The sequence below is a fragment of the Dermacentor silvarum genome, chromosome 4, assembly GCF_013339745.2.
Source record: "Dermacentor silvarum isolate Dsil-2018 chromosome 4, BIME_Dsil_1.4, whole genome shotgun sequence".
Taxonomy (NCBI): Eukaryota; Metazoa; Arthropoda; class Arachnida; order Ixodida; family Ixodidae; genus Dermacentor; species Dermacentor silvarum.
Window position 1 is genome coordinate 74,179,494 of NC_051157.2, and position 25,146 is coordinate 74,204,639.

General features: G+C 48.3%; 1 protein-coding gene across 1 annotated transcript in view; it reads right to left on the minus strand.

Annotated features, from left to right (window-relative positions):
* Nucleotides 1-353: 353 nt before the first annotated feature.
* Nucleotides 354-25,146, minus strand: part of LOC119448705 (sushi, von Willebrand factor type A, EGF and pentraxin domain-containing protein 1) — a 95,198-nt gene continuing 70,405 nt past the window's right edge. The window contains exons 18-28 of the mRNA XM_049666465.1: nucleotides 24,783-25,034; nucleotides 22,854-23,008; nucleotides 18,263-18,542; nucleotides 17,109-17,373; nucleotides 16,186-16,390; nucleotides 14,080-14,230; nucleotides 13,414-13,482; nucleotides 5,911-6,045; nucleotides 4,358-4,480; nucleotides 2,717-2,754; nucleotides 354-440 (exon numbers count right to left, since the gene is read on the minus strand). Of these exons, the coding sequence (XP_049522422.1) occupies nucleotides 354-440; nucleotides 2,717-2,754; nucleotides 4,358-4,480; nucleotides 5,911-6,045; nucleotides 13,414-13,482; nucleotides 14,080-14,230; nucleotides 16,186-16,390; nucleotides 17,109-17,373; nucleotides 18,263-18,542; nucleotides 22,854-23,008; nucleotides 24,783-25,034 (1,760 nt within the window). The remainder of the gene's footprint in view (nucleotides 441-2,716; nucleotides 2,755-4,357; nucleotides 4,481-5,910; nucleotides 6,046-13,413; nucleotides 13,483-14,079; nucleotides 14,231-16,185; nucleotides 16,391-17,108; nucleotides 17,374-18,262; nucleotides 18,543-22,853; nucleotides 23,009-24,782; nucleotides 25,035-25,146) is intronic.

Sequence of the window (25,146 nt, forward strand, 5' to 3'; positions counted from 1 at the left end):
TTTGTCGTCGAGCATACTGTCACGTCTCTACAAGGCCAGCGATGCGGCCTTTTGTCTCAAACTATTCTACGCTGGCATTTAGGTTGTGGTCATGTAAGGTGGTTGAAGTATGTCAGTTTCTTTTCTGTCAGCCTTCCTTGATCTGTAATCCAATTACCCCTATAAATTACACCTTTCCAACCCATGAATAGCAAGTTAAAGCACGCCAGGCAGTTCCCACCTTTGATACAGGACCCACAGCACTGAGACGGGTTCTTGAAGAGAATTTCTCCCTGCAAAAAGGAGTTAGGCAATAGTCATGTTTTCTATGTGGCAATGTCCGGATACAAGAAACCATACTCACAGCGGACAAGTCAGTGCTGGACAGTCCAAAGGAGAGCACTGAACCACTCCCTTGTCACACTTGCAGGTCTCACAGCCACGCTCCACGACTCTCCGTCCTAGAAGCAGCGCGCCGGTATAGCAAGAACTTATCTCTCTATTGTAAAGTGCCAATAGGAAAGCTGAAAGCATCTTGCGAACTGTGATGAAGGTGTATTCGTGTCGATCCTGATATTACGCACAAAAAAATTGTTACCTCGTTCATGATTTCACTGGTTAAAGAATTGGTTTTACCGTCGCAAAATAGCATCTGGAATTGCAGGTTTATAGGCTTACTTCTGAGCACCTAAGGTTCTTTAATATTCGTTTTAATTCAAGTACACAAGAATATTTTGCATTCTGTCGTATCAGAACACAGACGCTTCGGCCAGCATTCTAACCAGTTACTTTGTGGTCAACAGCAGAAAGCTATATAGCTATGGACCCTCCCTTTTACCTGATGAGGAACAGCTAATTACTTCTAGAAACTAAAGAAATTGGTTAAGGCAGGCAGTTAGCGTGCGCATGTGACGCTTTATAAGTTGATATAATTGATGGGGGCAATTAGGAAGGATCGAAATACATCTTGATTATTATAAAATAGATTTGTCATAAGGAACATATTTGCGTAAAGTACGAATTTATTTATTTATATATATCTGTTTACAGTACCTTACGGGCCCCACGGAGGAAACATTGAGTAAACGGAGAGGGAGGGGGTTACAAAAACAGTTTCGAAAGCAGGAACACAATACACCAACATATAAACATGTCAAATATGCGAGCGCAAATTATATCGCACAGTTCGTCGACCGATACACAGAAAGCCAACAAATACGCCGTCATTATTACATTACTCCGTCGAAAAGTGCCAGGACAGTTGACGCATACAACTAAAGTAGAGGTCAGCGGCAACCTTTATGCATTTTTTTAGGAAACGGCATTTCTCGAAAGGCCAGTGGATCGGGTAGTAAAACGATTTCACCGGGAAGGCTATTCCAAAGGCACAGAGGAAGCACAGATGAGCTGAAAGCCAGCGTGCGACCCGATATGCGACTACAACTTAAGTGATTGTGAAGCTGGCTAAACATGCGTGACGGGGTTTGTAACGGTAGAGTAAATGATCAAGGGTTACAGTTTATACTTATGAAATAGACACAAATTGGCATGAGAATGGCGCATTTCTAAAGGCTCGAGGGAAATGTTGCGTTTAAGTTTATACTAATGCTTCAGTGTCGATCGTAGTTGCGCGTTATGAACCAAGCGGCGCGTTTTTGCACTGCTTCAACAGCGGAAATTAGATATTCCTGACGCGGTGACCAAATGGACGAAGCATAATCGAGCTGCAGGCGAACGAAAGACAAGCAAGCAAGTTCACGAACGTCAGATGGGCAGTTGCGCATGTTGCGTCCCATAAAATTCTAGCGTTTTCGCAGCTTTCGCGGTCATCTGTATAATATGGGTGGACCATGATAGGTTAGAAGTAACGTGAAGGCCAAAACATTTATGCGTAGACGCACTAGAAACAGAAGTGGCATTTATGGCGTAGGAGGAATCAGAGGTTAGTTTCTTGCGTCTAATGGGAATAACTTTACGTTTGAAAGTGTTAGTTCCATTTACCATCTAACATGCCACTGATGGACAAGATCAAGATCAGATTTTCGGTAACGTACAGTGAGGCTGTTAACCTGTTTAATATCAAAAGCCATACACAGAAGGTGACCACAAGTATGACTTGAGTCCGAGGCATTACAGCATCAGCACCCCTGCTAAGGTCATCAAGCCGGAAACAATCAATATCAAAAAGTGTCCTAGCTACGACATCTTTTGTGGACCATATCAGAAGCATTGGTGAGCCTGCCGCCTCAGTAGCACACAGAAATAGGTCCTCGATGACAGAAACATCGTGCTCGCATAACAAGAAAAAAATTTAGAAGGACAGTGAGAATATATGCTCTTGTAATACTTGTTTACGACTATGTTATTGCGAGTTTCTAGCTAAGTGCATAATTTCAGGTACCTAATTCTGTGCGTGACATGGCTGAGGATCACGAAAGGTACCCAATCACTGCTCTATTATGTATATATTCAGCTCTTCAAAAATTTCATTGCAATATACCTGAAAGATTTAGCGCAATAGCACAATACAAACTTTACCCAAAGGAACAATTTATTACTATATATTTTGTTGTTACTCACACCTTTCGGTGGTAAAAATATTATATAAATCAAGGGGAGTGCGCATAATTTTAGTCGCGCAACAGCGCTTGCTTGCTGTTGCTGCAATGTTATCGCAGAGCGCTATATCTAAAACTATATACAATACATCGACAGAAGCCAACTGTGAGGTACTCACCACATACGCCGACGAAACATCGATGCAATAACTGGTATCTGTAAATAGAGCGTGTTAGATTAGACAAGATCACTAACGTGTTGGGGAGTCACGTATTCGCGTTTCTTATACTATAAAGACCAGGAATTAATTATCTTGTCAGCCATCGATTAAGTTCTACGCCAACTTTAGTCACTAGAGCTACGTCATTTAACCTGAGTTGGGTCAAATAGGTTTCTTTGCATAGTCGTTAGAGAAAGTTCATTCGAGCGTAAGTGAAAGAGACAGCAATGATGCACCATGGCGAGGGACGACTAAAGCCCGTTTCACATGGTGCGATTTGTCTGCGAATTCGCACGTGCGAATTCGCAGCTGCGGGAAATAGGCCGCCGGACCCTTCGTGCGTGCGTTTTTTCGATGTTCGGCGTGCTGAACTTCTGTGCGAAAAACGCAGATGCGGTAGTAGCCACTGTAGCGGTGGAAACAGACGACCAATAGGAGGCGGCTCGCTCATATGCCATCGCCAGTCAGAATGCTTAACGAGTAAGCGAAAAATGCAGCTGCCGTAGATCCATGTGAAGCGGGATTGCGAATTTCGCATCTGCGGAAATCGCAGCTGCGAAAAACGCACAGCAAAATCGCACCATGTGAAACGGGCTTAACCCAGTGTCACGAATATTGCCTCACGCAATCGGCGAATTATGTGCAACACACGCAACTTGCGCGTGCTGCACGCGTTGTACACGATTTTCCCACATTTAGGGAGGCGAGCACATTCAGAACTACCTCCTGGCCTAGCTGTCACGTGACTTGTTGTCATCGAGGTTAGACAGATGCTCCCATCAGCAACCATGATTTCGAATAGAGAAACAAACGCATCCAGTTTCAACAGCCACACCGCTCTAATTCTTTGACCCACGAGATAATGCGACCGACACCGCATATGATAGTGCGCAGATCTTCAGCTCGAGACAAGCTTGTTGACGGGTCATCACGACATCGTTCAAAAATAATGAAACCAGCACATGTGCGCTGAACGAAAGTTGTGTGTGCCCCGTTCGCCTTCTATGTCGGCGCGCTGGTTTCGCTGCAATGAACTATTGTGAGATGTTTGGCCGGCCGTCGACACTTACGAGCTACGAGATATGAATAGAAGGCCTAAGACACGAAGAAACTGCGCCTGCACCGAGACTAGTCTCGGGGCCTCCTTAACAAATTCTTATTTGTTGCCAACACTAGGTTAGGCTAGTTGGTGCTTAGTTCTCACTGTTTCTGGTGCGAAACGTTAACAGAAGGAAGATGAAACGGACAGAAAGAGCTCGAGATACGGTGGTCGTTCGGTCCCTTTTTCTTCCTCCTACTTACATTTTTGCGCCACAAGCATTGAAACAAGTGGTGACAGGTTGCATTTTGTAGCTATGGCGATTTAGTTACGCAGGTGACAACGATTTGTGACTGGACATGTTACGCAGGATCTATGGACCTCGCAGACTTCCATGAGAGAGGTACAAGTAAGTATGATAGCAATTTAGTTTACAGCAAATTGAAAACTACCCTTGTTGACGCAATCAGACATACGTGTTAACGAAGTCGTTAATAGTGAAAACGCGTTAGTTCTCAGAAAACTAACGCCATGTCTCTAACGACAACGTTAAAGCTTACCCACACACGTGATTCCATCGTTGCTAAGGATCATTCTCTCTGGACATGCGCACTTATAGTACCCCGGCATGTTGACGCATGTGTGGGAACAGTTGTGCCTTCCTATTAAGCACTCGTCGACGTCTGCAAAACAAAAATCAACGAGCCCTTGAACTAGTGAAGCAAGAGCAGAACAGGAACATCGCACCAGAGCAGAAGAAATGTCGAATCGAGTCGAACATCGAATGCTTTTCGAATAGTTATAAAAGAAAATGACGACCCCGATTCCACCAATAAAATAAAATCATTTTAAGATTCTAGAATATTCGCAACATTCGTACGTTTCTGTCGTTATATTGCACATTATGAAACGTTGAGTGTTAAGAGCGCAAATGGAGCATTGGGCGCAAATAAGCACGCACAAAAAAAATTGGGGTTTCACATGCCAGAACCACGATATTATTATGAGGTAAGCCGTAGGGCGGGGGTCTCCGGAGTGATTTTGACCACCCGGGTTCTTTATTGACCACCTATATATCTAAGTACATGAGTGTTGTTTGTTTGTTTGTTTTTCACCTTTTTCTCACTTTTTCTTTTTTTGCTCCCTTCAAAATGCGGCCGTGGAAGCTGGGACCAAAATCGCGACCTCAGTAGCACAACGTCATAGCTACTAAGCTACGGCGGCGGGCTCAAATAAGCAGTTTATTCGCATATATACTCCGGACTCGGGTAATCGAGAATGATAGCGATTCTGCTTGAAATATTTGGCTCCCTGAGCGACATATAGGGTGCTCCACTATACTTTTCTTGTTTTATATTCTATATGGCCACCTGGATGAAATGTATTGTACTTTCGCACCAATTTCATTATTCAATGCGTATATTTGTCGTATAATCACTGTTGCCACTTGTAAAATATTTGAAAATATCTTGCATTTGGCAACAATGATTATTCGATTCGAGGGCCACATTGAATAGACTCTTCGATTCTAAGGCCGAATCGAATAGAGCAATAGGTAAACCTCGATATAAAGAATTCGGTAAAATTGGCAATTTGCTTCGGAATAATGAAATTTCGTTGTATTGAAATTCGACCTTGTATGTAAATAAGTACCACCACCGATCAATTTTTCTTGCATGGAAAGGGACAGAAATATTTCCCGAATTACCATGCATTCGAAAAAAAGCAAATTTGAGTGAGAAAACGTTTCATTTTGTTCGATTTGGGAGTCGGCGACGGATGATTCGGTTTCATGCCCCATCGACGATATCTTCACATCGGCGATACGAATTAAGTGAAGTCAGCCACGCTTTCGCGTCCACTCCGCCCCCCAGGCTGATAGCGTCGTCCCACTGCGGGCGACGCTATCATGAAAATCACCGGCAGTGGGGAGCGAATGCTTCGTCTGCCTCTCGCTTCAACGGGTCTCCGAAACTCGAGATCACGCAACCTCCAACACTAAACGCGCGGAATGACAGCTTACATGATACCACGCCGTCTCGGCAAGCCCACTCTTTCCACACGCGGCAGATGGGGAAACTAGAAATAAAGTCACAAAGCTTATCTTACTCACCATACTGGCAAAATCTGCCTTCGTACGATGCACTGCAGACGCACTCTGCGGTGCCGTCACTCCTTTCAATGCATGACTGGCCATTTTTACATGGATTCGTGCTACAGGATCCCACTCGTCTGGAACAACTGGTACCTATGTACCGAAGATGCCATTGGGACAAAACGAGACACAGGCAAGAAATACAATGACAGAAAAATGTAGCGTGCCTAAGCAAAGAAGTACATCGGTTTCTGTAACACTTAAATATTCAACAGGGTACGCATTCAAGAGAAGTTATATGTTTTCATACTACCAAAGCCTATGGTACCACCTGTATCAAGTTCTTATTAAACAGTGGATAGCGACACTTTATGAGTAACTGAAGTTGTAAGTGGTATAGTGGAGCTTCAGCAAGACTGATCAAGTTCAATGACCTAGAAAATAAAAGGCCCCCTCCTTCTTTAGATACACATTGTCAAAAGGATAACAGTATATACTGTCAGCCTTCGCGTAGAAATGCCTTGCCTTTATATGCAAAGCCTTTAGCAGTAGCGCGCCGACTAAAATTTAATCTTTTGGCGAAGGTGGCGCCGTGTCTGTATGCTCTCCACGTTGCTCATCAGAAAGAAAGTGCACATGTTCATAAAGCCCGAAAAACAGCCGAAGCTTTGACAATACCATAAACGTGAAATTATCTTTAATCATTCTGTTCGACGAAATGTTTTCGTCTAGCTCGCTTTGAAAGATAGCCGCTTGCCTTTGCGCTCTAGCTGACCGGGCCGCTTCAGCAATTAGCATGACAATGACATCTATACCTCCTAGCAGCCAGAAGAGGGCTTAATTCAAACTAAGTGACCCACAGTGGGCCATCAAGAGATGCCTCATGCTTGAGCCCACGTTTTGCCGACGGGACTTGTCTTCCTCTCAGCAAAGCAGCTTCCCTTGTTTAAATGTTGTCTCCAATTCGAGACATCGCTTGTTCCTCGCTGTTAAATCCCTGAGGTTCTCCATCGCTCCGTGAGCGTCGTTCTGATTTTTAATTCAAAACAGTCACATAATTCCCCATTTTTAGAGCTTATTTGCAAAATTGCGCTACCTATTACCGTATTTAGCATATAGACAGTGACGGAATGTATATTGGAAACAATCGTAATTTGCATTTACTTCAGTTTTTAAAAAAGTTCTCCTTCATATGAGTACTTCTCTAAAGAACCATTCAAATTTCTTGTCATACCGGAAATATCGAAATGTGAAGTGGGGAATATGCACACGTCGTGGTCGTTGCGAAGCAGAGATTTCACATTTTAGCGCTTCGCGGGGTGACAACAAAGGCAAGTTGCAGCTGCAACGCACCGGTGACCGGTCGCGTCATATTGTCACGTAGTAGTGACGCTGAAGAAAACAGTCGTAAAACTGTGTACAACGAAACTGGTTGTTTATTGGGCGAACCTGTGCCCACAAAAGGAAGGTACACTCAAAGCACAACGATAGCGGCGAACACAGTCGGCGATCGTCGAAAATCTGATCAGCGGCGAAACGCGTCGGCTTTTATACCTGAGTCATCGAAGGTTCCAGATTAATCCCTGATGCCCGCGTGTCTTCCAGAAAGTTCTAGACAATTCGCGTCGCTCATACAATCAGATTACATGGGCGTCGGTGACCACAGACGACGGATAGAAGCATTGATAACGTCCGAGAAGCTTCCAATGCAGGCGCGTCCTGCGCCGAGCGATAACGTTTAACATTTGTCAGCCAATGTTGAAAGCGGCTACCGGTGAAAGATAAACATGTGTACGTGTCAATACCCTCCCCTTAAAAAGCATCGTCCCGATGCTACAAACAAACACGAAAGCGAAAACAAAACCATGTGTAATAAACAAAATAACAAAAAACAATAACAAAGTAACAAAGTACCTAAGTTTGTCAGCGGGCGTAGAAAGGCTTAAGACGCACCACGTGGATGACTTCAGGTCGTGCCCGGCGCCGCTGTGATTGCGAAATGCCGTCTGGCACGACCTCATAGTCCAGTGCGCCAATACGTCGGGTGATCTTATATGGTCCGAAATAGCGACGTAACAGCTTCTCGCTAAGTCCTCGTTGGCGTATCGGAGTCCAGACCCAAACACGGTCACCGGGCTGGTACTCGACGTAGCGTCGTCGAAGGTTGTAGTGTCGGCTGTCGGTCCTCTGCTGGTTCTTGATGCGCAGGCGGGCGAGCTGTCGACCTTCTTCGGCACTCTGCAAATAGGTGGCAACGTCGAGATTTTCTTCGTCGGTGACGTCCGGTAGCATGGCGTCAAGCGTCGTTGCCGGGTTCCTTCCGTAGACCAGGTTGAACGGCGCCATGTGTGTCGTTTCTTGCACGGCCGTGTTGTATGCGAAGGTCACGTACGGAAGGATGGCATCCCACGTCTTGTGTTCGACGTCGACGTACATTGCCAGCATGTCGGCGATGGTCTTATTTAGGCGCTCGGTGAGGCCATTCGTCTGCGGGTGGTAGGCGGTGGTCCGGCGATGGCTTGTGTGGCTGTATCGCAGGATGGCTTGAGTTAGTTCTGCCGTAAAGGCAGTACCTCTGTCGGTGATGAGGACTTCTGGGGCACCGTGACGCAGGAGGATGTTCTCAACGAAGAATCGGGCTACCTCGGCAGCACTGCCTTTGGGCAAGGCTTTTGTTTCGGCGTAGCGGGTGAGGTAGTCCGTAGCTACGACGATCCATTTATTCCCGGACGTCGACGTCGGAAAAGGCCCCAGTAAGTCCATCCCAATCTGCTGGAACGGTCGGCGAGGTGGCTCGATCGGCTGTAGAAGTCCGGCTGGCCTTGTCGGCGGTGTTTTGCGTCGCTGACAGTCTCGGCATGTCCTTACGTAATGGGCGACGTCGGCAGAGAGGCGAGGCCAGTAGTATTTTTCTTGTATCCTTGCGAGCGTGCGGGAAAAACCGAGGTGTCCAGCCGTTGGGTCGTCATGGAGAGCTTGCAGAACCTCTGGACGCAATGCTGAGGGTACCACGAGGAGGTAGTTGGCTCGCAGAGGCGAGAAGTTCTTCTTTAGGAGAATGTCGTTTTGCAAGAAAAACGACGCCAATCCTCGCCTGAACACCTTCGGCACAGTGACGGTCTTGCCTTCCAGGTAATCTACAAGGTTCCTTAGTTCCGGGTCGGCTCGCTGTTGTTCGGCGAATTCGTCGGCACTGATGGGTCCCAAGAAAGTGTCGTCATCCTGGTCATCCTGTGGCGGCGGTTCGACGGGGGCGCGAGACAAGCAGTCGGCGTCAGAGTGCTTTCGCCCGGACTTGTAAACGACGGTGATGTCGAATTCTTGAAGTCTCAGACTCCATCGTGCGAGGCGACCTGAAGGATCCTTCAAGTTAGCTAGCCAACACAAGGCGTGGTGGTCGCTCACAACTTTAAAGGGCCTGCCATAGAGGTAGGGGCGAAACTTTGATGTAGCCCAGATGATGGCGAGGCACTCCTTTTCTGTTGTGGAATAATTTGCTTCCGCCTTCGATAGCGACCGGCTAGCGTAACTTACAACCCTTTCTAGTCCATCAGTCCTCTGCACAAGCACGGCGCCGAGTCCTACGCCGCTTGCGTCGGTGTGGACTTCGGTATCGGCATTTTCGTCGAAATGCGCAAGGATGGGCGGCGATTGTAGGCGTCGCTTCAGTTCTTCAAATGCTTCGATTTGCGGCATCTCCCACTTGAACTCGACGTCGGCCTTCGTGAGGTACGTCAGTGGCTCGGCGATCCGTGAAAAATCCTTGACGAAGCGCCTGTAATAGGCGCACAGTCCCAGAAATCTACGCACTGCCTTCTTGTCAGCGGGCAGGGGAAAGTTGGAGATGGCTGCAGTTTTCTGAGGGTCGGGGCGCACTCCAGACTTGTTGATGACGTGGCCCAAAAACAAGAGCTCCTCATATGCGAAGCGGCACTTTTCTGGCTTTAACGTGAGTCCGGAGGTTTTGATTGCTTGAAGAACTGTTTCAAGGCGCCGCAGGTGTTCTTCGAAGCTTGAGGCAAACACAACGACGTCGTCCAAATAGACGAGGCAAGTCTGCCACTTCAAGCCTGCCAGTACTGTATCCATGACGCGTTGGAAAGTCGCAGGTGCCGAGCAAAGACCAAACGGCATGACCTTGAACTCGAACAGTCCGTCTGGTGTTATAAAGGCCGTCTTCTCCCGGTCCCTCTCGTCGACTTCGATTTGCCAGTAGCCGGTTTTGAGGTCCATCGACGAAAAATACTTTGCGTTGTATAGTCGATCCAAGGCGTCGTCAATCCGTGGAAGGGGGTATACGTCCTTCTTCGTGACCTTGTTGAGGCGACGATAATCGACGCAGAAACGTAGGGTTCCATCCTTCTTCTTCACTAACACCACGGGGGACGCCCACGGACTCTTGGACGGCTGGATGATGTCGTCGCGTAGCATTTCGTCGACTTGTTGCCTTATGGCCTCGCGTTCGCGTGCCGAAACTCGGTACGGGCTCTGACGCAGTGGGCGGACATTTTCGTCGGTTATGATTCGGTGCTTGGCGACAGGGGTTTGTCGAACTTTTGACGACGACGAGAAGCAATCCTTGTATTGCAGGAGCACAGCTTTTAGTTGTTCTTTCTTATGCCTGGGAAGGTTCTGATTAACGTTGAAAGTTGCTTCAGGTATTATAGTCGTCGTTGCGGGTGCACTGGAATCCGTGAAGGCGAAAGCACTGCTGGCTTGTACTATTTCGTCGATGTAGGCAACCGTGGTTCCTTTGTTAATGTGCTTGTATTCGGGGCTGAAGTTCGTGAGCATCACCGTTGCTTTCCCTGCACGTAGCTCAGCTATGCCTCTAGCGACGCAAATTTCACGGTACAGCAGTAAGTGATGATCGCCCTCGATTACGCCCTCCATGTCTGCAGGCACTTCCGTACCGACGGAAATCATTACGCTGGAGTGAGGCGGAACGGTGACTTGTTCTTCAAGCACATTCAAGGCATGGTAACTGATGCATGTATCCGGCGGTATCGCTTTGTGTGTTGAAAGCGTTATCGACTTGGACCTTAAGTCGATGACTGCACCATGTTGGTGTAGAAAGTCCATGCCTAGGATGACGTCCCTGGAGCAGTGCTGCAGGATTACGAAGCTCGCCGGGTAAGTGCGGTTGTTTACCGTGACTCGCGCTGTGCAGATTCCAGCCGGCGTTATTAGGTGACCTCCCGCTGTCCGTATATCGGGTCCTTGCCAGGCCGTCTGCACCTTCTTTAACTTGGCGGCGAACGGGCCACTGAAGACGGAATAGTCAGCTCCAGTGTCGACGAGAGCGGTGACGCTATGACCATCGATTACCACGTCTAAGTCGGTAGACCGTCGTCTGGCGTTGCGGTTAAGTCGTGGCGTCGGATCACGGCTACGTCGGCTTGCTTCGCTGCTGCTACGTCGCGTCGGTATGTCTTCTTTCGGCGGCGAAGTGTTGTCGTCCAGGCTCTTGCTAGGCGGTGTGCTGGTACCTCGTTGTGATGATGCGTGAGTTGTCGTCGTCGGTGGCGGCGGAGGATCTTCGGTATTGCGTCGTACAGCAACCGCACCTCCATCGGTTGCTGCCTTTAGTTTCCCGGATAGGGGCTCACGGACCGGCCCCGCGCTGGGCCAGTGTATGGTCGGCGCTGCGGCGACAGGTAACGTCCTGGTGACGGCGAGCGTGAGGGTCGTCGTGGTTGCCACTGGGCTCCGGCGAGGTAGTCAGCGATGTCGCGTGGTCGCTCGCCAAGCTGTGGACGTGGCGCGTTGACGGCGAACCCTCGTAGGCCCATCTCGCGGTATGGGCATCGGCGGTAGACATGGCCGACTTCCCCGCAGTGATAGCAGAGCGGGCGGTGGTCGGGAGCGCGCCAAATGTCCGTCTTCCGCTGGTAGCTGCGCTGGGCGACGGGCGGGCGTGCTGGCGGCGGCGGCGGTGGACGACGGAACTGCGGCGTTACGGGGCCCTGGCGCGAGCGCGGAGGGGGGCCTTGACGACGGGCGACGGCGGCGTAGGTCATCGCTTGCGGCTGTAGTTGAGGCGATGCCGGAACTTCTGGCACTTCCAGAGATCGCTGAACCTCTTCTTTAACTAAGTCGGCGATTGAAGTCACCTGAGGCTGCGACCTTGGGAATAATTTCTGTAGTTCTTCCCGTACAACAGCTCTGATCGTCTCGTGCAGGTCGTCGGCGCCTAGAGCTTGAGCTTCGGCGTAGTTTGTCAGCGCACGGCGGTTGTATTGTCTGGCTCGCATTTCAAGCGTCTTCTCGATCGTTGTTGCCTCCGAAACAAATTCTGCCACAGTCTTGGGCGGGTTGCGCATCAATCCAGTGAATAGATGCTCTTTGACGCCCCGCATCAAGAACCTAACTTTCTTTTCTTCAGACATGTCGGGGTCGGCGTGACGGAAGAGGCGAGTCATCTCCTCCGTGAAGATCGCGATGCTCTCGTTCGGCAATTGAACTCTGGTTTCCAGGAGAACTTCAGCCCTTTCTTTTCGTACGACACTCGTGAAGGTCCTCACGAAGTTCTCGCGAAATAGGTCCCAAGTCACCAGGGTGGTCTCCCTGTTCTCAAACCATGTCCGAGCAGCGTCATCCAACGAAAAATAGACATGGCGCAGCTTGTCATCGTCGCTCCATTTGTTGAATGTCGCGGTCCTCTCGTACGTCTCCAGCCATGTTTCAGGGTCTTCAGCTGATGATCCACGGAAGGTCGGTGGCTCCCGAGGTTGCTGCAGCAGGATGGGGGACGCTGGGGCTGCCATTGAGGTCGTTGACTTGGCCTTGATCGCTGTGGTCTTCTCGGGAAGAAGTCCGTATTCTGGCAAAAGACCTTGCTGCCTACGGCTAGCTCGCTGCGAGAGGTACTGGGATCGATACCCAGCACCTCCACCAGATGTCACGTAGTAGTGACGCTGAAGAAAACAGTCGTAAAACTGTGTACAACGAAACTGGTTGTTTATTGGGCGAACCTGTGCCCACAAAAGGAAGGTACACTCAAAGCACAACGATAGCGGCGAACACAGTCGGCGATCGTCGAAAATCTGATCAGCGGCGAAACGCGTCGGCTTTTATACCTGAGTCATCGAAGGTTCCAGATTAATCCCTGATGCCCGCGTGTCTTCCAGAAAGTTCTAGACAATTCGCGTCGCTCATACAATCAGATTACATGGGCGTCGGTGACCACAGACGACGGATAGAAGCATTGATAACGTCCGAGAAGCTTCCAATGCAGGCGCGTCCTGCGCCGAGCGATAACGTTTAACATTTGTCAGCCAATGTTGGAAGCGGCTACCGGTGAAAGATAAACATGTGTACGTGTCAATATCATGAAATCCCGTAAAGGTACACATGTTAGCAAATCAGACACGCCAACCTTTACAGCGGCAAATGGGAACTTATATTCAACTCCAATGGGTTAAGTGTTCTCGCATGTCTCAACCCCGCGCGCTATTCGCAAGAGGCATTCGATAGGATGTGCATGGCCTTCTTGCTTTTCGAAAAGAATCATTAGCTTACGGTTCTCAAAGGAGGCAGATGCGCTGTGGCACGACATGGCCTGCTTCCTGTCTTGGCCGCCGTACGTGTCTTCAGAAAAAGAAAACGCACAAGCGATGTCATCAGCAAGAAATAATGAAAAACTGTTTCGAACAAATATATCTCTGACCTATTTCGAAAGCATGTAACCAGTAGTTACGCAATATGCAGCGCGCTCAGCTAACTATAATTCGACTCAACAAATTAATGCCATGACCAGACTCTTCGTATGGGTTACTAAAAGTTAAAACATTTTCGCCATTCCACTCGACTTTTTTATACGTAACTCCCACTCAAAAGTGAAAATGGTGCCACAAATCGTAGACTGTAGCGACATTGCATAATTCACGCATGGGCTACCTCTACATATCGTGCTAACATAACAACATAGTAACGTGGCACTGCGTTAAACATGATAAATCTGTAGGGCCATTTTATTTCAGCAGCAGAATACACTCAGAAGCCAGTGCACGTCGATATGATCGAAGTGTTTGTTTCCTGGGCTCTGAACCATTCTCTCCTTTTTAAAACACTTTCTTGATAAACGTAAGTTATAATATTGCATTACACGCGGATATAGTTTTGCTCAAACTGCTTGAGTTCGCTAAGGATAGAAATTATATTATCGGCTGCTGGAAGCGCACTGACCTTTGCACAGCTCCCAGTCGTCGTCGATCACAATGCCGTTTGTGGCAGCAAGGCGCAGCTCAGGCCAGGAAACGACATTGCCCGCTAGCCGACATGCTTGCGAGAGTTCCCTGACCTCGCTGGGCGACATGGCGTAATCCCACACGTTCAGCTGCAAATGGCAACAGGCGCCAAGACCCATTCGAATCGGTGTAGTCGAATTGGTGCATAGCGATGAAGTTACTGAGGTTAGCTTGCGCGTCTGCAGTTCCCATCTACACTCCGAACTACATAAACATCGCATAGTAGAAACATCTATCTTACAAACTCTTTTATATTGCATTGATTGCCGTACGGCTTGTGTTAGGACCGAAACTAAACAAAAGCGTACATACCCGTTTAATGACGACAACGCAGTATAGACGCGACATACTTGTTTTACGTAAGCCATCGCTTATATTTCTCAAGTTGGCAAGTTCCTCATCCGACAGTGTTGGGCCCTTATTATGTAACTGGTGCTTTAATTTCCCATCCTTCTTGTCCTCGGTTATTGCCTGGCATAACGCAAAGCATTCTTAATCGCCGATATCGGTCACTCGTTGGAACGGGAGATAAGAAATGAATAGAATCGAAGGAAAAGACGTCTTTTCAGGGATAGTCTTTGTACGCAGGCGTGACCAAAACAGAACCTGCGCAACACTTGCAGGCATAGTAACAAGGAACACCGGAGGCGGCCTGTGGTCTTCGGAGTGCTGGCTCCAGGGCCAAGAGATCGCAGCTGTAAGAGCCGTGGCTCGGAGACTCCGGAAGGAGGCGTTCTCCAGCCGAGAAAAAGTAAGATTGCGGGGAAACACACCGACAGGGCTTGTGCTATATATTAGATCTCAACGCGTGTCTTATGGCTTTTAGCTAAAGCATTATTATATGCGGCCTTTTCCTACAGCCTCTTGACAGTTTTGCTTATTTCCACAGCACTCCAACTTTCACGCTCCGCACTTTCCACCAATCAGTTTGGTCGCTATTGCGAGAGTAGAAGGATTACAGCGAAAGAGAAAGGAAATAAGAAAAGGCAAGAAGGTTGACTAGACGTTATTCTATTGGCTACCCTGCATGCGGGAAGGGGTGTGGGGAAGTGAAAGAAACAAAGAGAGAAGAGGTAAGGCATATATTGCATCGCACTGGACAAGACACGCCGTGTCTTTAGTTAGCCACTCAAGTCCTTTGCATTCAAACACTGCAACACTATTCGTGTCGATGTACGGGTGAGTCCATACACCCAGCAGCCCCTGTAAAGGTCGATTGTCCAGCCTGCTCAAGGCTTAACGGAAGTCATGGCGCCGGTTGTTAAAGCAGGAATGGCGGCAGGGTTCAATATTATCCGCAAATCTGCCCTGTGCGTTCGTGGGAGTGTGAGCTACTCTTGTGCACTATAAATTAGTAAAGCCTGCTGTTGTCTACAGCTGACAGTAGTGTCCCGTCACGTCGTAAAAGACTTAGCGGTAGCTGCAATTGAAACTACTGATCCAGACTTTGCGAATGAATACTGGAGTTCCTTAAGGTATCACAGTAAGGCAGTGTGATATCACGTGGTAATGTTTTAGCTGAACTTCTTGATGAGGGTACAAGTGGTACCGGTGCTCTGGCGTGTGTGCATAGGTCATCCTAAGTGGCAAGAGGTTGCCGAACAATCCCCAATTGACCCGGCAGCCACTATAGCATTTATCAGGCCCTCTTTCAGCAGCATGGTGACTGACTTGCTAGACATCGGACACCAACCCCTCGTAATTCCCGTGGCGTAAACTTTGCAAGCTTGAAGTGCTGCATATAGGATTCAGAAAATTTCCCATTAAGAGGTGGTTAATCACCGTCTCCGAAGTCAGTTTGTTCAAAGAAATAACTGTTCGCGTCAGCTGACTGGTGCCACCATAAATTGTTCTTGCGTGTCTATCGAGTAGTTCATTAATTACGGCAACCGAGCCGTGTGACAGTTATGCTTAATTTGCCTTTACCGTGCCTCCCTCTTTCATAACCCCAACAGCCAGGCCACCTTTGTCTCTTTCTTTTGCTTGCCCTCTTTCAAACCACCTGCTGCCTGGTGGCGATATCTCGGGCAAGAATGGTACCCACCTCGGCCACATGTCCGGAGTAGGCCTCGACGCCACTAAACGCAGTTCCCACGCGGTCCTGGTCCTGTCCCACCACGAGCACTCCAGGGAAGACGACCTCACCGGCAGCCCGGAAGTTACGCGCCTTCTCTTGCTCGTCCCAGTAGAAGATCCACTGACCGTCCGCGCTCTCCCAAGTCACCGCGCAGTGGTGCCATAGGCCATCGCTGCGAGTCGACGACACGGCACAGATAAGCGATCAATCTACCACCACGTAGATTTCTTCGCTGATGTCTGTTTTGTGGCAGTCAGCGGGGCACTGGGGGGCAAGGCGAAGCCCTTAGGCTTTTGCAATATTTCGAAGGTGACAGGTCGAGTCGCCTAACCATAAACTATTCATGGAGGCATATAATTGGCGGCGGGTTTGGGACAAAGAGAGGCAGAGGTGCAAATGCTTCGTGTAGGCCTCTATACACACTCAGCAGCGGTGGCGGCCGTTGTAACGCAATGTTTCCACATGTCGTTTTTTGTGGTTCATGTCAGGTGCTGCCTGTTTTCAGTGCTCCCATCATTTGACCTCGTGATTGATGCGCCTGTTGTGTCCGAATATTAGGGGTGTCGTTTCTTCTGAAACAATAATGCGAACCCTCCATTGGGGCGAAAAGCGCTTAGGAGCGAAGTTTTGTGATTTTGGGCCTAGATTTGACACGGCACTCTGTGTCACCTCCTTTCAAATCTACTTCCACTAAAAGCTGCACTTTGGCACCACGCGATACTCTCGTAACAATTTATCTAATGATTTCCTCTGCCTACCAGCAGCCTTGCGCAGACGGCGTTAAGCCGCCGCCCTATGCAGCGACGGAACTGCGACTGCCCCACTAACCACGGTAGTCTTACACTGGCAGAAGAAGAGCATAAGTTAGGCAAACCGAAAACATCGCTCACTTTGCGACCACCTTGGTGTCGTAGCTCTCGCCGTACACGTAGAGAAGCAGCTTGTTGGGGTCGGAGATGGTGAAGGCGTTGTCCTGGACCTGCTTGGTGCGCGGGTCGACGAATGCGTACGAGAACACCGTTCCGCGCTCCTTAGTCTGAGTCGTCTTCATGTGGAAGGAGAGCGTCATGGCGCGGAGGTAACGCTGTACGGGAACCGTAGCGTAGTTCAGCACGGAGGCATTCCGAAAGTGCAGCGTGAACTGCGATGACCGAACTGGACCGCACAAGAACGTAGTTCAGTAAGTTTGCGCCAGTTCGCCTCGCTCGTAATTGCACATTCACTCTTTTATTGGTCAGTGATTGAGCGGCGATCATTGCCTGGATGAAATTCAACAAATAACGCGTAAATAAATATTACAAGCCCACGTTGCGATTGTGGTGTTCAAGCCGGCCAGTGATCAAGCATGTTCATTTAGCCTGTATCCCAACACTATACCACCATTTCTAGATACTCGTCCCGAATATCCTCCACGAACTGCGCTGGTGTTCCACGTCAATTTTCACCCGCAGTGAACTAGTACGGCTTTCTCAGAAAATAACAAATGAAACGTCAATGTACTTCACGGAAAGTTCGCGTGTGTAAGCTTGCGGCTTCTACGCCAGTCACTGCGGGCAAGACCTCGACCTCAATGAACTTAGAAACAGCTCACCTTTCGAAAGTTACAGCTGTGGTAAGTGAAACGTATTTTCGGCATTGCGTCACCTAGCGCCGGAATGTCCAATGTTATGGCCGTAATACTTACTTTATGCTGGTAATCTCACGAAACTAAGAATTTTCGGCCAGTCTTTCGCACCGGTCATCGCAGAGCGTAAAATGAACGCTGCAACGTCGACTAAAGCCACATCAAGTTTACCTTGTTCCTCTTCCTTTTCACCTTAATAGTAGTTAATGTTTTGATTGATTGATTGATTGATTGATTGATTGATTGATTGATTGATTGATTGATTGATTGATTGATTGATTGATTGATTGATTGATTGATTGATTGATTGATTGATTGATAAAATAACGCGCTACCGATTTCATTGCGGAACGCGTGCCTGGCAAAAAAAAAAGCGAGTAAGGCAGAGCGACCAGCCACTGACAGTATTCTCTATCTTACCGTCCGCGCAAGTGTCCCCCGTGTACAGTCCGTGGCATCGGCACGAGAAGGAAGCGAGTCCGTCGACGCACGTGCCACCATTGAGGCACGGCGCCGAAGCGCAGTTGTTCACCTTCCTCTCGCAGCGACGGCCCGCGAAGCCCGGCGCGCATGCGCACTGGAACGAGTCGCTTTTCTTCTTGCACGTGCCGTTGTTCTGGCACGGGTTGGGCAAGCAAACGTGTTCCACCAACTCGCAAGTCTTTCCGCGGAATCCTTTCGGACAGCAGCATCGAAATCCCTGCGACAAGAAAGGCAGGTTGTTTGACTGAATTCACTGCTTTAACAGCTCACTGAGGGCTCTTCATCTATACCGCATTAGGGAAAGCTAAACACTCCGTGCGAACGGCCAACTTTAACCCAAACTCACGCACCCTTCTCCAGTGCATCCAACATTTCGGAGAAAGTTGCGAATGCGCCTTCGCATAACACAGAGAGTAACGCACCGTGACTCTCAGTGCTATGAAATTTTTCCACATGTTTTGCAAGGTAACTGGACATTGCAAGGGTCCACATACAGAGCTTGCTGACGAGGGCAGAGCCGAGAACGAGACGAGACACAACGCTGTTTTGTCTCGTACTTGATTATTTTCATCCACGCTGTCTCTCTATGTATGTACTTGTAACAATTCTTGAATACACAGATTAGAGCACTGCACGGGCCCGGGCCGTCAGAAAAGTTTTTCGGCGGGCTCGGGGCGGGCCCGGGCTTGAAGCTGCGGGCCCGGGCCGCACTCGGGAACGCTCATTAAAGGGTCAAAGTCACGCCTTCGAGCACACGCGAACTATGTGCATTGCACGATTCAAGGTATTCTGTGCCAATCTGAAGAGAAACGTGCAAAGAGCTGGCTCTTAGCATACCTTAGCACACAAAATAGAATAACACATGAAGTTCAAATTTTTTTCTTTTCCACAAAAACGAACACTGTTTCCGCGTCAGGAAAAATAAATTATAGAAAAAAACGCCGTTCAAACCATTTCGCAGTTACCGCTTTTGCGACTGCAATAAGACCATTGTCGCCAGAATTATACCCTTTTAGCGCTCACGCAAGGGTTGCCTCTTTCTATTTATGCCTTTATTTTATGCTCTATGCTCGTGAATTCACCTGTTTATATATATATATATATATATATATATATTTATTTATTTATTTATTTATATGAGAGTCAGAAGCACCTATATATACCGGTGCTAATATATGGGGCAGAAACTTGGAGGTGAACAAAGAAGCTCGAGAACAAGTTAAGGTCCACACAAAGAGCAATGGAACTAAAAATGTCAGGCCTAACGTTAAGAGACCGGAAGAGAGCGGTGTGGCTCAGAGAGCAAACGGGGATAGCCGATATTCTAGTTGACATTAAGCTGGAAAATGGAGCTGGGCAGGCCATGTAATGCGTAGGAGGGATAACCGGTGGACCATTAGAGTTAAAGAATGGATACCAAGAGAAGGGAAGCGCAGTTTAGGACGACAGAAAACTAGGTGGGTTGTGAAGTTAAGAAATTTGCAGGCGCAAGTTGGAATCAGCTAGCGCAAGACAGGGGTAATTGGAGATCACAGGGAGGGCTTGGTCATGTACGACCGGGCCTGGGCCGGGCCCGGACTGGGCTCGGGCTTTATAAAGCAAGCCCGGGCCGGGCCCGTGCCAAAAAATCAGGCACGTGCAGTGATCTAACGCAAATTTCGTGCTTGCCTTAGACATATCGTCTGGTGCTTTTCCTTAGAGCGCAGCTCTTAGGCGCCCGACCCTGCGGCGAGCGTCGGCGTTGGTTCTCGGTGTAACCGAGCGAACGAGCACAGCGAAAGAGGAAAGCGAACGCGGGGCGCAGCGTGAGAAGAAGAGCGTAGTGCCGCACAAGATCTGCGATGACCGCGACGAGATGGCGCCAGAGGAGCGCGTCCAACAATACCATACATGGAAACAAAGTGCTGCATGAGCGGAGGTCTGCCTGCGGCGGCTGCTGTGAATCGTGCCCACGCGTCACCCACGCGCTGCCTGTCATGATCTCCCGATAATCGAGGCAGTCGCGGCACACTTCGCTTCGTTTGCACCGTGCCGCACGAGACAAATTGTCCGCGCCAGCCAATATGTCGCGAAATGAAAACACGTATAGAGCGGCGCTGAAATTTCGCATTAGGGAGTATCATAATCGTCGTCTAATTTTTTAATGCGAGAGCGTTAAGTGCCCCGTGTCGCAGAAAATCCAGCGTCGGTGTCGGTGTCGGCGTAAGCATCGACGTCTGGGGGAAATAACCATGCCGAACCACATCATCCCGAACCACCCCGACCGGGTGGACTCATCGCGTGGCAGAAGGCGTTAGTGAACGAAAATTGAATTTCTCGAAGTAAAATCCGTCAGAAAAATCGTAAAGTACGACTTTAACACAACCTACAGACATGATAGCGTCGGATTGTAGTGAATTCTAAGCCAGGTATCTTTGAATGATATCGCGTCCTCCAATGCTGGTGGTGTTTCGTTGTACTTTGGTTCTAGGCAACATTGATAGGAATGTTGAAAACCGAGCCTTTCTAAATTTTGATCGGGCCCCATGTCGCAGAAAATATGGTGTCGGTGTCGGCGTCAACGGCGTCCAATACCGCTATCGCTTTCCACTTAAAGGCGAAGCTTAAGCGTACTCCAAGTTTTTTTCTTTTATGTTCGCGCTTGGGATGGTAGGTTACGTCAGAGCCGGCTATTCCGAAACTCCAAATTCGTTACTCAAGCAAGAAAAAATGGTAAAAAGGACCATACAAAAAATGCAGCAGATCCAACGAGTTAGAATCTGTGTACAGCGAAGCTTTGTGTGAGTGCCTAAAAAGTGGAAACACGAGTTTGTGTCGTCCCCCCCCCCCCCGCTGTTTTTCCTCTTTCCTCCTTTCGCGTGAGAGATTGAGTCGCCAGTTCCCCTTGCGCCCGGTTACAAACGTCACCTCCCCTCTCTCCCTCACATCCCCCCACGGCCTTTCGCACGACCGGAGATGTGTTTGCTTTCCGCCGTGCGTTCGCTCTCCGTGAAAACGCGCGTCTATCGAGCGCTTTCACTCGCACATACAACATACGACGCGCGACGACGAATTTATTGCCGTTGGACTTTATACGGAACCTCACGGCGACGACGACGGTGACGTGATGGCAGGAATGCGCTTGGCGTGTCTATATGCTTAATATCGCAATCAAATAATCAAAGTAGAAAACGGTGCAACATTCTACATTCGAGCAGATTTACACCATTACACTGGTGTACATTGATGCATTGGTGCGCATAAGAAAAACAATATAAAAATGAGAAAAAAATATACACAACCTAAAAAACATTCACTAAAGCGGCCTTGAAGTTGGAAGTGTCTTGAGTGGCAGCAATGATGCTAGAAAGGTGGTCCGAGTCGATGCAAGTGTTATGGCATAAAAGAAAATCTGCTGCACGCATTCGTACGACAAGAAGGAACAGCTATTTTGTGCCTATGCTCAACGCGAGAATAAGTGTACCGAGGGGAAGTGAGGAGAGTTTCTTTTAAAGCCTAATTATGAAAATATATTTGACGGAACAGACGTAAACGTGCGCATTTGCGACAAAGCGATAAATCTAGTAGATTAAGGGTGTTCGTCATAGCCATGACAGACGCGTGACGGGGTTAATTCGACAGTATAAAACAAGCAGACCGATTCTGACTAGCTTCGAGGTTTAGGTTAAGATTGCTTTGATTAGAGACCCATTTGGCACATGCGTATTCCCTTTTAGGTCTTAGCAGAGTTTTATAAGGTTAACTTCAGCGATGTGGGGTGTGCACAAAAAGTTACGGTGTTAGTCTCCTAGGGTGCGATAAGGTTGCCCTAGCAACCTTATCGCCATGCATTTACTGCATAATATCCGCGGCACTGTGCGTGCCAAGGTACTTGTACGTGTAGACAGATGGCGAGGGCCGTGCTTGCGGGCCCTCGCCATCTTGCGGGCGTTCGAGCTGTCAGGTTGACGAGACACACGCATGCTTTTACGTTTCATTGCGTTAGGCTTCATGAGCCATACACTGCACCATTTTGAAAAGTTGTTGAGGTCCTCTTGAAGATTCTGGCTGACCGTTGCGTTTACGTACAAAGTCGTCCGCAACCACTGTGATCGCAGCACATTTTTGTCATGAAGGTCATTATATATATATATATATATATATATATTCTTGTTTATTTATTTATATTAACGATATAAATTGATACAAAGTTACCACAACCCGAGCGAGACGTTTTGCCTGGAGCAGACGACAAAGTAGACGGGTCTGTCTGGTGCTGGGGGCTGTCCACCATCTTGGCTACTGCGCATCTCAGTGTAAATACAGTGTAAATAGTGCCGCCTTGTGTTGTTTTACGTAACAATACATTGATATATATATATATATATATATATATATATTAGCACGTTAGGGATTCGAATCCACTCATCACGAGTAATCGTTACATTGAAAAAGAATCCAATGTTCATTGTCATGCTGCTCACTATCGTCTTCATTATAGTTGTATAGCGGCAATGGACGAATAAATCACTGCTCCACTTCGACTTACCGTGACACTCTCGAAGCACGAGCCACCGTTGCGGCACGGTTTCGTGGTGCAATCGTGGAACGTCGCGTCGCAGAGCTTGCCCGTGAAACCCTTCGCGCACTTGCAGGCAAACGCGTCGATGCCGTCGATGCAGGTGGCGCCGTTGAAACAGGGCCCTGCAATTCCAGTACGAAGTCAAACAACTCACAGAATCCACCGTGTTGCCGGCCAGCCGCCACATCCCGAAGCACGGCCCAACCTCGAGCGGTTGCTTGCACAAGTTGGCATCCCTGACATGAATTTTTTTTTAAGCAAGTCCAGTAAATGACTTAAGGCTGTAAATTTTGACCGGCGTAAGGCACAAGCATAATCAAACATTCGGCTACTCATACTGAAAGAACGAAAATTTACAGGAAAATGCTCTGACGCCCATCACGAACATTAGTGATATTTCGGCAACAATGTAGTCGAATTTCACAGATTCAGCAACCGCCATTAGTCAATCTGCATGTTTATTCTATTCTAATTGACTCAATTTAATGTCTCGGACACTAGCCCATAAATTAAGCTTCATTTTGGGTGCACTCTCGATATTTTGCGCTGAGCAATAGATTCTTAGCTGTGGACAAACACTGAGTTGTATCTCTTTCAATACGGTGGAAAGTACTACTAGCCATTCCAAAGTTATTGTTTTTTTTTTTTTTTTTGAGAACTTGGCTCCCCGGAAGTATAACTAAGTATCTTTCACTGGGACATGCTTGCAATCTTGGGAACGTCGCCTTGAAGGCATGCTTGTCTAACCTGTTGTGGCGTCGAGGCATATGAGAGTAACAAGACGGATTAGCTTATTAACGGGTCCGTACTGAAGACTTGCATCACAGTAAGTATAAAAAAAGAAATTAATCGATAAACTGGGCCTTAGGCTCTAAAAAATATATTTACATACTAAGATAAAGGCGAGAAGTCAAGCATATATACGTGATCCCGCTACCTATAGTCACGGAACTACCACGTGTTAACTTTAGAAAGTTCGCCACATTTGTAGACCCACAAATAGATGACGGGCTGTCAGAGTCTGTGTCATATCGTATTGATTCAACAATTCCTTTAATTTGTCTTTCGGTTCCATCTCTTCTCATGCGGGTTGCAGGTGCAGATTTAGGCGACGGAGACAGTGTCAGAGTTCTACCCGCAGTTGGCTAGTTACACTCTAAAACACTTTGCACCATCAATAGTGCTGGTTTATCCCACTGATAATGCCCTTATTTTTAAAGCTATAGAAAGCTTTTATTCTACCCAACAGCGCGCTCAAGCTACACTTGTCATGAGAGAAGGCATAATTGAAAACTCTGTATTAATCCTGACCAACTGGTGCACATCGAAATACCTGCCACGATATCTTGAAAGCGGCAGCTATTAATGTTCATTTCATGAACATTAATGCAGTTTATGCAGTCTTAGTGTTGTCTGTCGTAGCTATCATCATAATTGCTTACCACAAAATGTCGCCAAAAAGTATAACTTCATTTTTCGCCATTAACCATTCAATCTTACCCATTAAGAATGAGTGTGTTAGCCAAACTAGAGCACTCTTGGAGCACCCATGGGAGCGTTAAAATACTGACACTCCAAAATCAGTTTACACCCTTTGGGGCGTATCTTTGTTCCATAACGATATTCGTTATCGGTCTTGCTTGAGTTTCCTTCTGATAAAAACTCTGCGCTCAGCACTTTCCTATCAAGAATGCTATGTCCCGCTGACAACACGCACCCCGTTCGTGGTTTGGAAGTACCAAGCGTGCAACGTTAACGAGGGGAAAGGCACGCGAGATAGGTGACGAATATCGCTTGGGGACCCAATAAGCCCCAAAGGGTGCTAACCGTTCTTGCTTTTAGAGTTCAGTGTCCACGTCCGCGGCAGTGGGTGTGCGCAGCTGCACGGAGTCTCACCTGAGGCGCAGTCGTCGACGTTGATCTCACACGCAGCACCCCTGTAGCCGGAAGGGCAGAGGCAGCTGAACGCGTTGAAACCATCCACGCACGTGCCGCCGTTCAGGCACAGTCCCGGCTCGCAGTCGTCCACGTCTTGCTCGCAGCGCGCTCCGCGCAGCCCTTCGGGGCACACGCAACGGAAGCCGGTCGCCTCGTCCACGCACGTCGACCCGTTGGCGCACGGCTGCATCTCGCTGCAGTAGTTGAGCGCTGAAGGGTTAAACGGAACGGGTTAGCAACAGCAGAGTCAGTGTAAAACGGACTTACGAACACGCCTACGTTGTATGTGGTCGTTAAAGAGCTCCTCCGCACGTTGAGAGTG